The 16,444-nt window shown below is 36.0% G+C and overlaps 1 protein-coding gene across 1 annotated transcript; it reads left to right on the forward strand.

Annotated features, from left to right (window-relative positions):
* Positions 1-389: 389 nt before the first annotated feature.
* KLHL41 (kelch like family member 41) lies at positions 390-15,140 on the forward strand. The gene is given in 12 exon segments (XM_053698403.1): positions 390-473; positions 476-538; positions 540-560; positions 562-730; positions 733-959; positions 961-1,018; positions 1,021-1,511; positions 3,689-3,846; positions 3,926-4,033; positions 12,650-12,835; positions 13,562-13,708; positions 14,742-15,140. Coding segments are annotated over 12 exon segments (1,806 nt in total). The 5' UTR covers positions 390-404; the 3' UTR covers positions 14,851-15,140.
* Positions 15,141-16,444: the final 1,304 nt, after the last annotated feature.

Consider the following 16,444-nt stretch of genomic DNA (forward strand, 5'->3'; position numbering starts at 1 on the left):
CTAATTTTTGTTGTTGTTGGGCTTCATAAGTAATTCCATAACAAAGCACAACTAAATATTTTAACACTTGCTGGAAACAAACTGGTTCTTTCAGTCTGTGTTTTTGCATTTAACCTTTTTCCATTTTGGTTATGAGCACTGTGACAAAGATAACCCCCTTGTAACCAAAATCTACAGTTGTTTCTTTCAATCTGTGACAGCTGCAGTAGCAATCCCTCTTTCCAAACTAGCCATCCTAAATTCCATATTGTACGAGCCTGTACCTATATTTAGCTAGTAGGCTTACATTGCAGGGACTTTAAGCTTGGCAGCATTTATAGATCAGCCTTTTTCCTGCTTGCCTTGGGAGCTGATAACAGCTAAGGGCCTCTCATCTCTCCCTCAATCCCAGCTCTAAAAACAGAATGGATCCTGGTAAGGAACTCAAAGAAGAACTACGACTTTATCAATCAACTCTTCTTGCAAGATGGTTTGGAAAGAGCTACTTGATGATAAAAAGTTTGTTGATTGTTACTTAAAGGTTGGTGACAAAAGTATCCCCTTGCCACAGATTAATTCTCTGCAGCATGCAGCCCATATTTCCGGGAGTTCTTTTTATCTGATGAAAATGAGGAGAAGAAAAAAAATGTGGCATTAGACAATGTTGATCCAGATGTAATGGAATCCATTCTTAAATATCTATACTCTGCTGATATTGATCTGAATGACTCAAACGTGCAGGATATTTTTGCCTTGCCAGTCGTTTTCAGATCCCTTCTGTCCTCACTGTATGTGTTCACTTATCTTCAGAGAGACTGTCCCCTGTTAATTTGTTTGGGCTTATCTTTAGATTAGGTCTTCTTCTGGACTGTCCAAGACTTGCAATAACTGCCCGTGATTATATTTGTGATCGATTTGAGCAGATTTGCAAAGAAGATGATTTTCTACAACTTGCTCCACATGAGCTCATTGCTGTCATTTTCCAGTGATGCCTTAAACGCAGAGAAAGAAGAAACAGTGTTTGAATATGTCATGAAATGGGTTCAAACGGACAAAGAGAACAAAGTCAAGAGTTTAGAGATATCTTTGACTGCATTCGATTCCGCTTGATGCCTGAAAAATATTTCAAAGAACACGTTGAGAAAAATGACCTGATCAAAGGCAATCCTGATTTACTTAAAAAAGTTAAAGTTATAAAAGATGCCTTTACAGGAAATACTACCTGAAGCTAAAGAGAATCAGGGGAAGCAGCAGATGGTGATGTTGGGGATGAAGATTTACTTCCTGGATACCTGAACGACATTCCCAGGGCATGGGGATGTTTGTCAAAGATTTAGTTTATTTTGGTCAGTGACACAGCCACTGTGGCCTATGATCCTCTGGAAAACGAATGCTTTCTAGTAGCATTGTCTGAGCAGATTCCAAGAAACCATTCAGCATAGTTTACTAAATCAAACCTAGTCTTTGTTATCGGAGGCCTGTATGTTGATGAAGAAAGCAAAGACCAACCTCTACAGTCATATTTCTTCCAGGTATGTTTTTCTTTATTACAATTGTTTCTACTGTTTAAAGCAAATACAAATATTCATTATGGTATTTACTTGTGTGGCGGCAAGTACCATAAACTCAGAAAATTAAAAACTTGCTATAGTTTGATACGTATATCCCTTTCCCCCATAGTTATGTCATTATTGTTTTATCCAACAGGTTAAAGGGACATGAAACCCAAAAATGTATTGGATTCAGATAGAACATGCAATTTTAAACAACTTTCTAATTTTCTTCGTTCTCTCTGTATCTTTGTTTGAAAACCAGGGAGCGTGCACGTGTCTGGGAGCACTATATGGTAGCGGTTTTTGCAAGAATGTTATCAATTTGCAAGAGTAGTAGATGGCAGCATTATTTCCTGCCATGTAGTGCTCCAGACACCTACCTAGGTATCACTTCAACAAAGAATATCATGGGAATGAAGCAAATTTGATGATAGAGGTAAATTGTATGCTCTGTCTGAATCACACAAAAATAACAATTCTGGGTTTCATATCCCTTTAAATAAGATTTTTGAAAAGAACATAAAAAAATCAAGAATGAAAAAATAATTGCTCTGTAGACAAATTGTAATATATCTAGAAACTGTAGTAGGTTAAAGATGATGTCATAAACTGGGAGGTGGGAGAAAAATATGCTATATATTCAGTATTCATATATATTTATTACTAAAATAAAACAGCACATGATGTTGTTACCTGTTACTGTTTATGTCCACATTTTGTGTGACTATTGTGTTTTTTGTATGTAATAATAGAAGTATTACTTTTTATTGTATTTATATTAAAGGGACAGTCTACACCAGAATTTTTATTGTTTTAAAAGATAGATAATCCCTTTATTACCCATTTCCCAGTTTTGCATAACCAACACAGTTATAATAATATACTTTTAACCTCTGTGATTATCTTGCATCTAAGCCTCTGCAAACTGCCCGTTTTTTCAGTTCTTTTGACAGACTTGCAGTCTAGCCAATCAGTGCCTGCTCCCAGATAACTTCTCGTGCACGAGCACAGTGTTATCTATATGAAATACGTGAACTAACACCCTCTAGTGATGAAAAACTGTTAAAATGCAATCTCAAAGAGGTGGGCTTCAAGGTCTAAGAAATTAGCATATGAACCTCCTAGGTTAAGCTTTTAACTAAGAATACCAAGAGAACAAAGCAAAATTGGTGATAAAAGTAAATTGGAAAATTGTTTAAAATTACATGCTCTATCTGAATCATGAAAGTTTATTTTGGCCTAGACTGTCCCTTTAAATAGTATCTTTCCACAGAAAACAATAGACAGAATAAAAGTATAATTTTCTCTAGCTCATTCTCATACAGCCCCTTGTGTATGCTATAGGCAGTTCAAATTCTGCTTATAACTTTCTATGCTAAGGTAATAAAAAGGTTAAGTGCTCCACATTTTAGGAACATAGAAAAAAAATATTTTCTGTACTCCTGTTGTAGCATAAGGAAGGTTTGATAAGAAAAATAAAAAGTGTTAGTTTCTACTTAAAACTTTGCAGAAATTAATAAATGTGTAATTTATCAAACGAAATGGGAGCTGTACATGCAGTTCTTAGATCTTCATTAAAAAATAAAATATATTTAAAGGGATAGAAAGGTAAAAATTGAAATGTGCATGAATGTATTTCTATTTTCAATAGAAGTTTTTTTGGAATATTTTTCCATTAGCAAAAAGGCTTCTTGTAAACTATTATTACTGTTTCAGCAGCATATGTACATATGCTATGTGTGACTAGAGGATCAGGATTCAAACATCAGGCCTACTCAGAGAGCTTGTGGTGGCGTATATTGCATCACTGAAGGCTTCATTTATGGCTGCTGCTGCTGACTCTCGTGTTTTAATGCTGATGGGTGGGGCGCTCATAGCATATGTGTGTATGCTGCTGGGAAAAACAGTAATTGCTTTTACTTTTTAGCTTTTTTGCTAAAGGAAGTGTATTGTAAAAGTGCTTCCTTTTAAAATATAAATGCACCAGGCACATTTCAAGGGTGACCTTTCTATTCCTTTAAAACGTATCCAGGTTTGATTTGCATTATCTATATCACCACTGTGTTAAAGCACAGCAAATGAATTGTATTCACATAGTAATCTGTTAGAAAACTATCACATTTAATAGTGACTGACATCATTTTCATACATTCCAGCTTGACAGCATTGCTGGTGAATGGATTGGACTCCCACCACTACCTTCAGCCAGATGTCTATTTGGCCTTGGAGAGGCAGATAACTGTGTCTATGCCATTGGTGGCAAGGATCTGCAGTCTGAGGAGTCATTGGATTCTGTGTTGTGCTATGATTCTAAGTAGGTTGTACATCATTTCAAAGCCTCTAAACGTGATGTAGATCCTGAAATTATATTAAATCTGGATATCTTGTTTCAGAGCTGTGGCTTGGACAGAAGTGAAAAAACTGCCCATCAAGGTCTATGGCCATTGTGTAGTGTCATACAATGGCCTCGTCTATTGTATTGGAGGAAAAACAGATGACAAGTAAGTTAATTAATTATCACAAATTAAAGCTGTGTAAGCATTATAGCGCAGCTGCTTATCTATTTGCTATGAAAATGCTTATGACATGACAGCATATTTTTGATAGAAAAAAGTACAAACGTACAGTGTACTCCAGTAAAATAATGTACAGAAAATGAAGTTGTATATGTATAACAAGCCCTGGGGAGAAGAGAGTCTCTGTATGTGGAGGGTATCGTAGCGGTTAAAGTGCTTAGTGTAAGTGCTGAAAGGTAGTTGAACTTGCTACTCACAGGTATGTGGACTCACCCGCTCGACGGGGGAACAGCAACGTCCAGCCGGTCCTGCTTCAAAGGCTCATAAGTATAAGCATATTTTTGACAAATTTCCTAATTAAAAGGACATACAAGACTATTTTAATACTGCTAAGTAAAATTATACCTTTGCATGGTGAGTGTTGTTGACTTGACTTTACTCAGCAATAGATGGAGCCTATCTAGACTTTAGTGAAGCATTTAACACTACCACACAATACATTTTTATATAAAATGTATTGCTTTGAAGTAGATGCAATGATTGTTAAGAGGATAGAATGCTGGATTAAAGGGACATAAAAACACAAAAAAAAATATTTCATGATTTAGAAAGAGCATGCAATTTTAAACAACTTTCCAGTTGACTTATATTATTTAATTTGCTTCATTCTATTAATATCCTTTATTGAAAAGAATTTCTAAATAGGCTCAGTAGATGCTGATTGGTAGCTGCACATAGATGCCTTGTGTGATTGGCTTACCCAATTGCATTGCTATTTCTTCAGCAAAGGATATGTGATGAATGAAGCAATTGGAGGGTTTATGTCCCTTTAAGGATAGAAGGCAGAGGGTTTAAATTAATGGAGTACAATTAAATAAGAGGTCGTTTACTAGTGGTGCTCCCAAGGGGTCAGTGCTTGGGCCTGTTTTGTTTAACATTTTCTTTAGTAATATTGGAAGTGGGTTCCAGGGGAAGCTGTGCTTGTTTGCTGACGATACAAACATTTGTAACAGAGTTGATGTTCCAGGAGGGGTGGATTCAATTAGCAGTTATGGGATCTAAAATGTAATATTGCCAATAGCAAAATTATGCATTTAGGATACAAAAACCCAAAGGCCAATTACAGTCTCAATAGTACATTACTGACTGTAAATAAAGAGGAATGGGACTTGGGAATTATTATTTCAGATGGTTTAAAATGTGGTAAACAATGCAGCAGTGCAGCCAGTAAGGCCAGTGAAATACTTGGTTGCATTGGGGAAGGTATTAGCAACAGAAATAGCAAGGTTCTTTTGCCACTTTACAGATCATTAGTCTTTATTTTGAATATTGTGTACAGTTCTGAAGATCATATTTGTAGAAGGGTGACCATATTGCCGCTTTAAAAAGGGACACATATGAAAAATACATATGTCAGGGTTCTTATAAAAAACAATTCTTTAAACAGCCCTGACATATGTATTTTTATCATATATGTCCCTTTTTAAAGCAGCAATACGGTCACCCTAAAAAGGATATAACATAGAACCATTGAAAGGAGGACGGCTAAAAATGGTACATGGTCTAAAATATAAAACATGCAAAGAAAGACTCTAAATATGTATAGTTAATAAATAAATAGGGACTTAATAAAGTTGGAGCTAAATGTATGAGTCACATACGCGAAGATGGATTTTTATTGGGGGGTTTTCTCATCGTATGGTACCTCTCCTCCCTTTCTTTCCTCTCAACTTGGTCATATATATATATATATAAGCAAAACAAGGAAAGTGGAACAGTACTCCCATAGTGGACCGGGGACACATCACATGACCCTGAAACACTGCTCAGCTATGGTGCTATAGCACTCTCAAAAAGCTGCACTATTTCTGGTCACATGCAGTCTTGGCCCAGACCAGCCTGGGAGAAAGTCCCTAGGGAAAATGACTAAACAGACATTACACACAAAAATAAAGTCTAGCACTCACAAGCTCTCCGCTAAGTTTAAAAGAAACTGGAAGAGTCGGCCAAATGGGACAAGCCCAGTTTCTTTTAAGCTTAGCTGAGAGCTTGTGAGAGAGTGCTAGACTTTAATCTTGTGTGTATTGTAATATATGAGCACATGATGTTTCCTAAATTAAAAGATTAAGTCAGTCTATATATTTCTTATATAATCACCTATATTGCCACATTAAAGGAACACTAAATACATTTCTTGGGCCTAATCATGGGTGCTACCAATATGGAACGTAGGTTACACTGCAGGTATCTAAAGAAGAGTTGCAGCACATGTGCAATCTGGTCCCCACTGGAATGATCTGAAGGCTAGATTTCAACATGGTGGCATTCATGACTAGAGGGAGGTAGGGAATAACCCCAATACTATGTTTATAAATGTATTTAGTGTTTAATGTCCCTTTAAGAGAATTGAGAATGATTAGTGTGTGTTTAGTTTGTATTGGTTACGTCTTTGTTTATAAATGTTGTAAAAAAGCTGTGATAAAACACCAGCTGATGAATGCATGAATAACCAGCAGTTTGCTATATATGCTAGTTGTTGACAGAGAGATATATTTTGATTTTCTTATTTTGTATTTCTTATAATCCTTTTATTCAATGCCTATGTGTACAAAGTAGTTTGTTTTAGGAATCTTGTCAATTTTCATACCTAGGTATTCAAAGACATTTTGATCGTCTTTTAAGGTCAATACATTGGTGTGCAGAGAACCTGGTGAAGTCAGTCAAGCAGTATTCGCTTTACTGCACCTGTCTAGGGTTCAGAATTCCAGAGGAAATAGCATGTCCTTCAGAGAACTGACGTATAATATGCAGCTGTAAAGGGAGACTATGCTAATATTTATAGCGCACATTTAATAGATTGAATTGAAATGGTCTGGACAACATGCATTTGATGACTGGGCAAAGCCATTTTTAAAAGACAAAGGTGGTTAATATGCATCACATATAAAAAATAAATAAGTTTAACTCACCCTTGCTGTTATCTATGATGTTCTCTGAGAAGACAGCCTCTTATGTGGGTTTAGTCTGATATAGACGGCTCATTAAAGGTAATTGCACCAATGACTGCTAAACAGTACCAATTTATGGGCTGGACCTGCAACCTCGACTATCTAAAAAATACAGCCTAATCATTTTCTAACCTTTATATTGCTCTTACAGCAAAAGGTTTACAATCTGTGGCATGAGTATAGAGGAGTAGGGGAGCATTTAATTAATGTATTAAAGGGACATGATCCCATTTTTCAGATAAAGAATACAATTTTAAAAAAGTATCAATGTACTTGTATTATCACATTTTCTTTGTTCTCATGTTATTGTTTGTTGAAGAGATGGCTAGATAGGTAACGTGCACATATCTAGAGCACTACATGGCAGGAAAAAGTGCTGCCATCTATCATTCTTGCCAAACTGATGCCACATAGTGCTGCAGACGTGCAATGCTCCAGAGCTTACCTCCCTACTTTTCAACAAAGGACACCAAGAAAATAAAGAAAATTTGATAACAGAAGTAAATTGGAAAGGTGTTTAAAATGACTGATCTACCTGAATCATAAAAGAAAAACATGGTGGTTAATGTCCCTTTAACTGTAATGCTTCACTTCTAGACCTGCAAATACATGCGCATAAATTTGCATACATTTGTATTTTTTGCATAAAAATAGTAAAATTATATTTGTAAGGAAAAGCTGACTCCAAAAATGCTTTTTTACTTGTGTGTTTAAAGCAAGAGTGGGTTGATAATACTGAACGGTCATTAAATACACAAGTATTTTATACTGGATTTGAAGTGTGGTGAAACATTTTGTGCTTAAATTCATGGTTCAGATAGAGACTACAGTCTTAAACAACATTCCAATCTAATTTGCTTCATTCTTGAGATATCCTTTGTTAAGAAATAGCAATGCACATGGGTGAGCCAATCACACGAGGCATCTTTGTGCAGCCACGAATAAGCAGCTACTGAGCCTATCTAGATATGCTTTTCAGCAAAGGATATCAAGACAATGTAGCAAATTAGATAATAGAAGTAAATTAGAAAGTCGTTTAAAATTGCATGGTCTTTCTAAATCATGAATGAAACAAATTGGGTTTCATGTCCCTTTAAGTTCAAATGATGTATAGTGAATGATGTATAGTGAAAGGGCAAGTCAACCTAAAAAATATTATTACTTTTTCAGATAATGTATTTAACGTTCTTAACAGCAAACTGTAGCCCAAATTTGTTGTAAATATATTTAACAAGTAAAACAACTTACTAATTCTCCTCTGGACGTTTTGACTTGGCCTTGAAGGCAAAGGGCTCCATTTAACAAGCTGCAGATGCAGCTTTGGCTGCAGGCTCACAGGAGCGAACCTGCAGCCGATACTTCAGAAACAGTGATCATCAGACCACTGCTTCCTAACCTATATGCCAGTTTTGAGCTAGCGGTTTGCAGTAATCCCAGAATTGTCTGATCAGGGTGATTGGCAGCCCCTGCTCATGCACAATTGGCTATGTGCGAGCAGGGGGTGGTGTTGCACAAGCAGACACGTGTAATGTTAAACGTGGGTAGTGCATTGCTGCCCGGTAGCCGCAGTGCAGGGCGGACAGGTTCGGATTTGTTTACCCGGTGCTTCTTAAGTAAAAACCAAAGCCTTCAATTCCAACTAACAGTCTTGTGTGTTCTCCTGCCTACCAGGGTTACACAGGTCCTCTATACACAGCAGACAATACAGTCACGTGGTATAAAATGAGTTTTTTTAAACACTTTTGGGCTAAAATACAAGTGCAGCGCATGCGGTACAGCAGGATGTGCGCCCTATACTTTTAATGCATCCAAAATAACTGTGCTTTTAGAGACCTGAAGTAAACCATTATCACTTGCCAATTTGTATAACAAAACACATGAAAATACTACAGGAGAGTCTGCACAATGTACAACAGTTAGGGGAAACAGTAAGTGCTAGCCAACAACGACAAGAGAATGGCCCAGCATTGTAATGTTTCTTCAGTATGAATGATTAGAGGGCTGATGTTTAAATTGTACCAATGCTGCAGGTTCTTAAAAATCTTTCATTTAACCCCTTAATGACCACAATGTACCCTGTATGTCACTGGTCGTTAAGGGTTTTTTCAGGACAAAATAGCACAAGTCTAGCAAGAACACACTATTAATGCACTCCCTCCAGCAGGCTTTGTGGAATAGAGCAGTCTCAACTCTGGTGGCAAGATCGTGCTATAAAACAATCAAGTCCCAAAAAAAGGCCAGCGACATACAGGGTACGTCGCTGGTCCTTAAGGGGTTAAACTGAAAATAATGGGGATGTTAACGTAGGGGTTTCTAATAAATAAAAAGCATGTTGTCCACATATCACCTCACTCTCATTAAAGGGATAGTAAAGTTAAAAATTAAGCATTCATGATTCATATAGAGCATGTGATTGTAAACAACTTTCCAATGTACTTCTATTATCAAATTTGCTTTGTTCTTTGATATCCTTTGTTAAGAGTAAATCTAGAGAGGAGCTTAGGAGCGTGCACGTTTCTACAGCAGTCCTTGTAACTATGTATAACACTGCTATAAACAAAGTTGCAAACTGCCAAATAGCTAGAGACACATGCACACTCCTGAGCTTAGCTAGGATTACTCTTAATAAAGGATACCAAGAGAACTAAGCAAAACTGATAACAGAAGTAAATTGGAAAGTTGTTTAAAATGTCATACTCTGTCCAGTCCTTTTAAGCTTAATTTTTAATTTTACTGTCCCTTTAACTTTCATCCCCTTTATTTCTCTACGCAACTGATTAGTAAACAATTCCCCTCTGTTAGCTATAGGAGACTCATAGTATATAATGGGATTAGTCACATGATTCAGATAGAGTATTTAACCTTTTAATGCTGTTATGCCGTTCTATTCAGTCATAATTACACTGGGCTTTAGAGCCGTTAGGACGGAATAGAACGTCATAGCCAATGGCTGTCCTGAAGCCTTCTGCGCTTCCTGGATTTGATTGTGGTCTGGAGGGCGTTCCTAGGGTTATAGGGACGCCCCCCAGACCCGATCCAATAATTGAAATCTTGCGATCGTGTGCACGATTGCGGGATTTCAATTTATCTACATCGGAACAGTTGTTCTGATGTAGACACTTTAACCCTGTCAGGAAAGGGTTAAAGGGACAGTAAACAGCAACAATTTTATTGTTTGAAAAGATAGATAATCCCTTTATTTCCCATTCCCCAGTTTTGCATAACCAACACAGTTATAGAAATACACTTTTTACCTCTGTAATTACCTTGTATCTAAGCTTCTGCAGACTGCCCCCTTATCTCAGATCTTTTGACAGACTTGCATTGCAGGCAATTAGTGTTGACTCTTAAATAACTCCATGGGCGTGAGTACAATGTTATTTATATGAAACATACAAGCTAACGCCCTCTAGCTGTGAAAAACTGTCAAATGCATTCAGATAAGAGGCGGACTTCAAGGGCTTAGAAATTAGCATATGAGCCTACAAAGGTTTAGCTTTCAACTAAGAATACCAAGAGAATAAAGCAAATTTGATGAAAAAAGTAAATAAGAAAGTTGTTTAAAATGACACGCCCTATCTGAATCATGAACATTTTATTTGGACTTTACTATCCCTTCAATTTTAAACAGTTTTTCAAAATACTCATATTATCAAATTTGCTTCATACTCAATGCACTACTGGAAGCTAGCTGAACACATCAGGTGAGCCAGTGACTAGAGAAATACAAGTTCAGCCACCAATCAGCAGCTAGATCCCACAAGTGTATTGCTGCTCCTGGGCCTACTTAGGTATTCTTTTCAACAATGAATATCAAGAGAATTAAGCAAATCAGATAACAAAATGATATTGTAAAGTTGTTTATTGCATTCTCTGTTTGAATCTTGAACATTTAATTTTTGCCATTACTGCCCTTTTAAGAAAATCCAATGGGGAGTTTTGTAGATAAATCATTTTATAGCTTTTTCTAAAGGATTGTGATTGACCGCAATGTTAGCTGTTCCTGATATCAGCATTTCTTAGCATCCACAGCATCCCTGACAGTCATTAACTGAGTTTTTCACTATGTGGTATCATTTAAGCCCTGTTTGCGGCTAATGAGAATGAAACAGAAACTTGTGGATATATCAGTAGCTAAGATAAATGGTGCTGAAATATATCCTCATTGCAGGCGGACAGGTTTGCAAGTAGTTAACTATAACCACCACATGCAATGAAATGTAACCAATTGCACCAGAGCAGGGCATGTTGATCACCGCGAATGAACATCGGGGTTATTGATCTTGCCACCTCTGAGGCGATGGACAGGCAAAAGAAGCCGGTTTCTTTAGTACGTGGCTGCAGGCGCACTTATGCCAGCTTCTTAAAGGCACAGTTTACTCAAAAATTGTCTCCCCTTTAATTTGTTCCCAATGATCCACTTTACCTGCTGGAGTGTATTAAATTGTTTATAAGTATTCCCATTGCCCTTATATTGGCATTTGAAATAGTTTATTTAGCTTGTGGTATCCACACCTATCCTTAAAGTTTTTGGTCTCGAGGCCAAGCTGTGTTAAAGGGACATAAAACCCAAATTTTTTCTTTCATGATTCATATAGAGAATACAATTTTAAACAACTTTCCAATTTACGTCTATTATTTAATTTGCTTCCTTCTATTGTTATCCTTTGCTGAAAGGTTCATCTATGTAAGCTCAGGAGCACCAAAGAACCTAAGGTTCTAGCTGCTGATTGGTGGCTACATATATATACCGATTGTCATTGGCTCACCCATGTGTTCAGTCAGAAACCAGCAGTGCATTGCAGCTCCTTCAACAAATGATACCAAGAGAATTAAATAAATTAGATAATAGAAGTAAATTAGAAAGTTGTTTAAAATTGTATTCTCTATCTGAACCATGAAACAAAGGGTCATGAAACCCAAACATTTTAACACAGCAAGTAGAAAAATTACACTCCCAGTGGGGTATAGATGAGATAAGGTAATACAATGTTAATTTCCCATTGTTCTCTCCAAGTATTGGTGATTGGTATATGGACAGATATAAGATAAAGAAGCAGGTATATGTACACAATGTGATTAAGTAATAAGATCTGATTATACCTACAAGCTCCACCCATTTTATTAGGTTGTGGCTTCAAAACACAAAATCAGCTAATTCTTGTACACAAATAAACCTTAAAAAGCAAATCTCATACATTTTATACTCTGCAGCTGGTAAAAAATGTAATTGGAAACACATTAAGGGAAAAACAATAGTATACTGTCCCTTTAAGTCTGCTCATTATGGCCTCAAAAGCTGCAAATGGATCTTCATAAATGTACCCCTGTGCCTTGTCACTATCAGTTCGGTGTTACCAGCATTATCATTATGCAGGATCAATGTAATATATATTTGTCATGTTTTTGGGTAAAGGATATGGACGTCAAAATTAAACTTTCCTGATTCAGATAATTTACTTTGGAGTCAAATTTGTGTAAGTTCTTATTAAAAGGAGCTAAATGTTCCCTTCTCTCTGTTCCATCATCTGCTATGACAATTACAAATACTAACATCTAGAATAATGATCATCTTTTTTTGTTTTGTTTACAGGAAATGTACTGGGAGATTGTTTGTATTTAACCCAAAGAAAGGAGACTGGAAGGACCTTCCTCCCATGAGAACGCCCCGTTCTATGTTTGGGGCAACTGTTCATAAGGGCAAGATCTTTGTTGCTGGTGGAGTCACAGAAGAAGGTTTGACTGCATCAGTTGAAGCCTTTGATATTACCAGCAACAAGTATGTATTTTTATTTTTAACAGTCAGGCAATAAAAAATGTTTTATGCTCAAGGAGGTATTCAGCCCGTATGATAATGAAACAGTCTAATTTACCTTATTTCCTACTATATTAATATATTCAATGTTCTGCTTTCTTCAACTTTTTAGTTCCAAAACTGTAAATATTCTGATTTTATTTATTTATTTTTTAATCTCAGACACAGTTGATATGATTTGTTATAAAATATCTTTTTATATAGATATTCTGATGAAGGGGATGTAAATTTCCCTGAAACGTTAAATTTAGTTTTTTTTTTGAGACCCAAATGTTCCTGTGAGTGCATTTCATTTGAGGATATAAATATCATAATCTGTAAATAGCCTTAAATCTACAGTCCAACTCCTGGTTCTTTACACTGTAAATTAATGGTATGAATTTTTTTTTTATTATTTTATTTTTTTAAAGTGCAGTTATGTAAATCAGGAAAGAACATCACAAGCAGAGTAGCATAAAATGTAATGCCAGAAGTGTATACTAGGAAAGCACGTCTAATAAATAACAATCATTTAGTACAAAATGCTATTCTAGAATAAAGTACTGGATCTGGGCAATTCAATACAATCTGATGGGCCTTAATTAATGTTCACACATATAATCTGTATTTTACAGGTAATGGAGTCCCCAAAACAATATTTTCCCCAACAACCGTTACAAACATTAAAATATGTGCTTGATTTTTGTTTAGATGGGAGAATATGCCTGAATTCCCTCAGGAAAGAAGCTCTATTAACATGGTCAGTCTGGCTGGATCTCTGTATGCCATAGGAGGATTTGCTATGCTCCAACTTGAATCCAAGGAGTTTGCACCTTCTGAAACCACTGATGTCTGGAAGTAAGTTCTACAAATTTAGATTTTTCTTGGCTTTGCCACAGGCAAAATATTCGACTTTTTGTTCACATTTCTTTCATGGAACTTCCACTTTCTCTTATGATCATTTCAGAATCTGCTTCTATGATAAGTATGCTGATAAATCCAAAATGGTGCCTTCACATTTCTAACATATTTTGTAGTAACTCTAGTCTTAAAAGAATAACTATTGTTTTTGCTTACTTGATTCAGACACAGTGTACAAATAATAAATAAAAAATCCCAATTTAATTCTATTATCAGATTTACTTTGTTCTATTGATATCTATGGCAGCGGTTTTGCAAGAATGTTTAACAACATATTTGTAAAACTAATGCTGTATAGTTCTCTGGACACATGCACACTACCTACCTAGGTATTCTCTTCAACAAAGAATAAAGTAAATGTGAAAATAGAAGTAAATCTGGAAACTTTCTAAAACATATTTCTTTATCTGAATCATTAACAAAAATAATTATTTGAAATGTTTGATTCATCTTGGTGACCCAAAATGAACTCAATGTATTTCTTAACTTCAGAAACTGACTCTTCCTGTTTTGCTAAAATATTGTGGTTGGTAAGTTCTGTACAGCTTTTAGTCAGCACTGTGGAGAATAATTATCTTGCTACAGACCAATAACCCCCCTAGTGCATTATGCACTTGTTAATTATGCAATTTAAATAAATAAAACCATAGATAAACGGTTTCACTGATTTATAACAGGCACCAGTCAGTGTTTTTGGTTATATAATCTAAATGAACATCAGACATAATACCAGGCACAAGATTTTTCAACAAAAATGGATACGAAAAGTCCAACATAAAAGTAGCAGTTATATTATAAATTAGTTAATTTGAACCATAATTACACATGAATTAAGTATTTTTCCCACTAAACCACCTCATGAAATCTTATATGTCCCTTAACATACAGATATAAATCATTTAGTGAGGAGACCTTTGCACTGTTGCATTAGTACCAAACTGTGCTAGAAATATCGTATCTCTTTTTCCAGGTTTGAAGACGATAAGGAATGGAGCGGGATGCTGAAAGAGCTTCGGTACGCCTCTGGGGCCACTTGCCTTGAAAGTCGCCTTAATCTTTTTAAATTGACAAAGTTATAAGTGCTTAATGTAAATTAAAGTTTAAAACTTCATAGTTGTTTTTTTTTCTTTTTGATCAATGCTTGTTTAAAAATAGACATTTAAAACTTGTACAGAAATGAATTGTTAAATTAATAAACATTTTAAATATCTACAGTTTACTACTAATTTCTTATGGCAGTTACTGTGATAATCCTAACATCAAACTCTGATGGAACATTGAGTATTAATATGACCCAGACATACATTATAGAGCTGATTAAAACGGGCATAAAAACATGATCAAATATTAAAAAAATGTTTTAAAGAAATATTATTTGTTCTCTTCATTAATTTCAGAACAGTTAATGGGACTTTGCACTTCTCTGTAGCAAAACAAGCCATCGTTGTCTCCCCGTAAAATATTATGTGCCTGCATGTGAGCACTCCTGAATAGATAAGGCATTACACCTTATGGTCAGTTGTAAAATATTATGTGCCTGCATGTGAGCACTCCTGAATAGATAAGGCATTACACCTTATGGTCAGTTGTAAAATATTATGTGCCTGCATGTGGGCACTCCTGAATAGATAAGGCATTACACCTTATGGTCAGTTGTAAAATATTATGTGCCTGCATGTGAGCACTCCTGAATAGATAAGGCATTACACCTTATGGTCAGTTGTAAAATATTATGTGCCTGCATGTGGGCACTCCTGAATAGATAAGGCATTACACCTTATGGTCAGTTGTAAAATATTATGTGCCTGCATGTGAGCACTCCTGAATAGATAAGGCATTACACCTTATGGTCAGTTGTAAAATATTATGTGCCTGCATGTGGGCACTCCTGAATAGATAAGGCATTACACCTTATGGTCAGTTGTAAAATATTATGTGCCTGCATGTGAGCACTCTGAATAGATAAGGCATTACACCTTATGGTCAGTTGTAAAATATTATGTGCCTGCATGTGAGCACTCCTGAATAGATAAGGCATTACACCTTATGGTCAGTTGTAAAATATTATGTGCCTGCATGTGAGCACTCCTGAATAGATAAGGCATTACACCTTATGGTCAGTTGTAAAATATTATGTGCCTGCATGTGAGCACTCCTGAATAGATAAGGCATTACACCTTATGGTCAGTTGAAAAATATTATGTGCCTGCATGTGAGCACTCCTGAATAGATAAGGCATTACACCTTATGGTCAGTTGTAAAATATTATGTGCCTGCATGTGAGCACTCTGAATAGATAAGGCATTACACCTTATGGTCAGTTGTAAAATATTATGTGCCTGCATGTGAGCACTCCTGAATAGATAAGGCATTACACCTTATGGTCAGTTGTAAAATATTATGTGCCTGCATGTGGGCACTCCTGAATAGATAAGGCATTACACCTTATGGTCAGTTGTAAAATATTATGTGCCTGCATGTGAGCACTCTGAATAGATAAGGCATTACACCTTATGGTCAGTTGTAAAATATTATGTGCCTGCATGTGAGCACTCCTGAATAGATAAGGCATTACACCTTATGGTCAGTTGTAAAATATTATGTGCCTGCATGTGAGCACCCCTGAATAGATAAGGCATTACACCTTATGGTCAGTTGTAAAATATTATGTGC

The sequence above is a fragment of the Bombina bombina genome, chromosome 1, assembly GCF_027579735.1.
Source record: "Bombina bombina isolate aBomBom1 chromosome 1, aBomBom1.pri, whole genome shotgun sequence".
Lineage (NCBI taxonomy): Eukaryota > Metazoa > Chordata > Amphibia > Anura > Bombinatoridae > Bombina > Bombina bombina.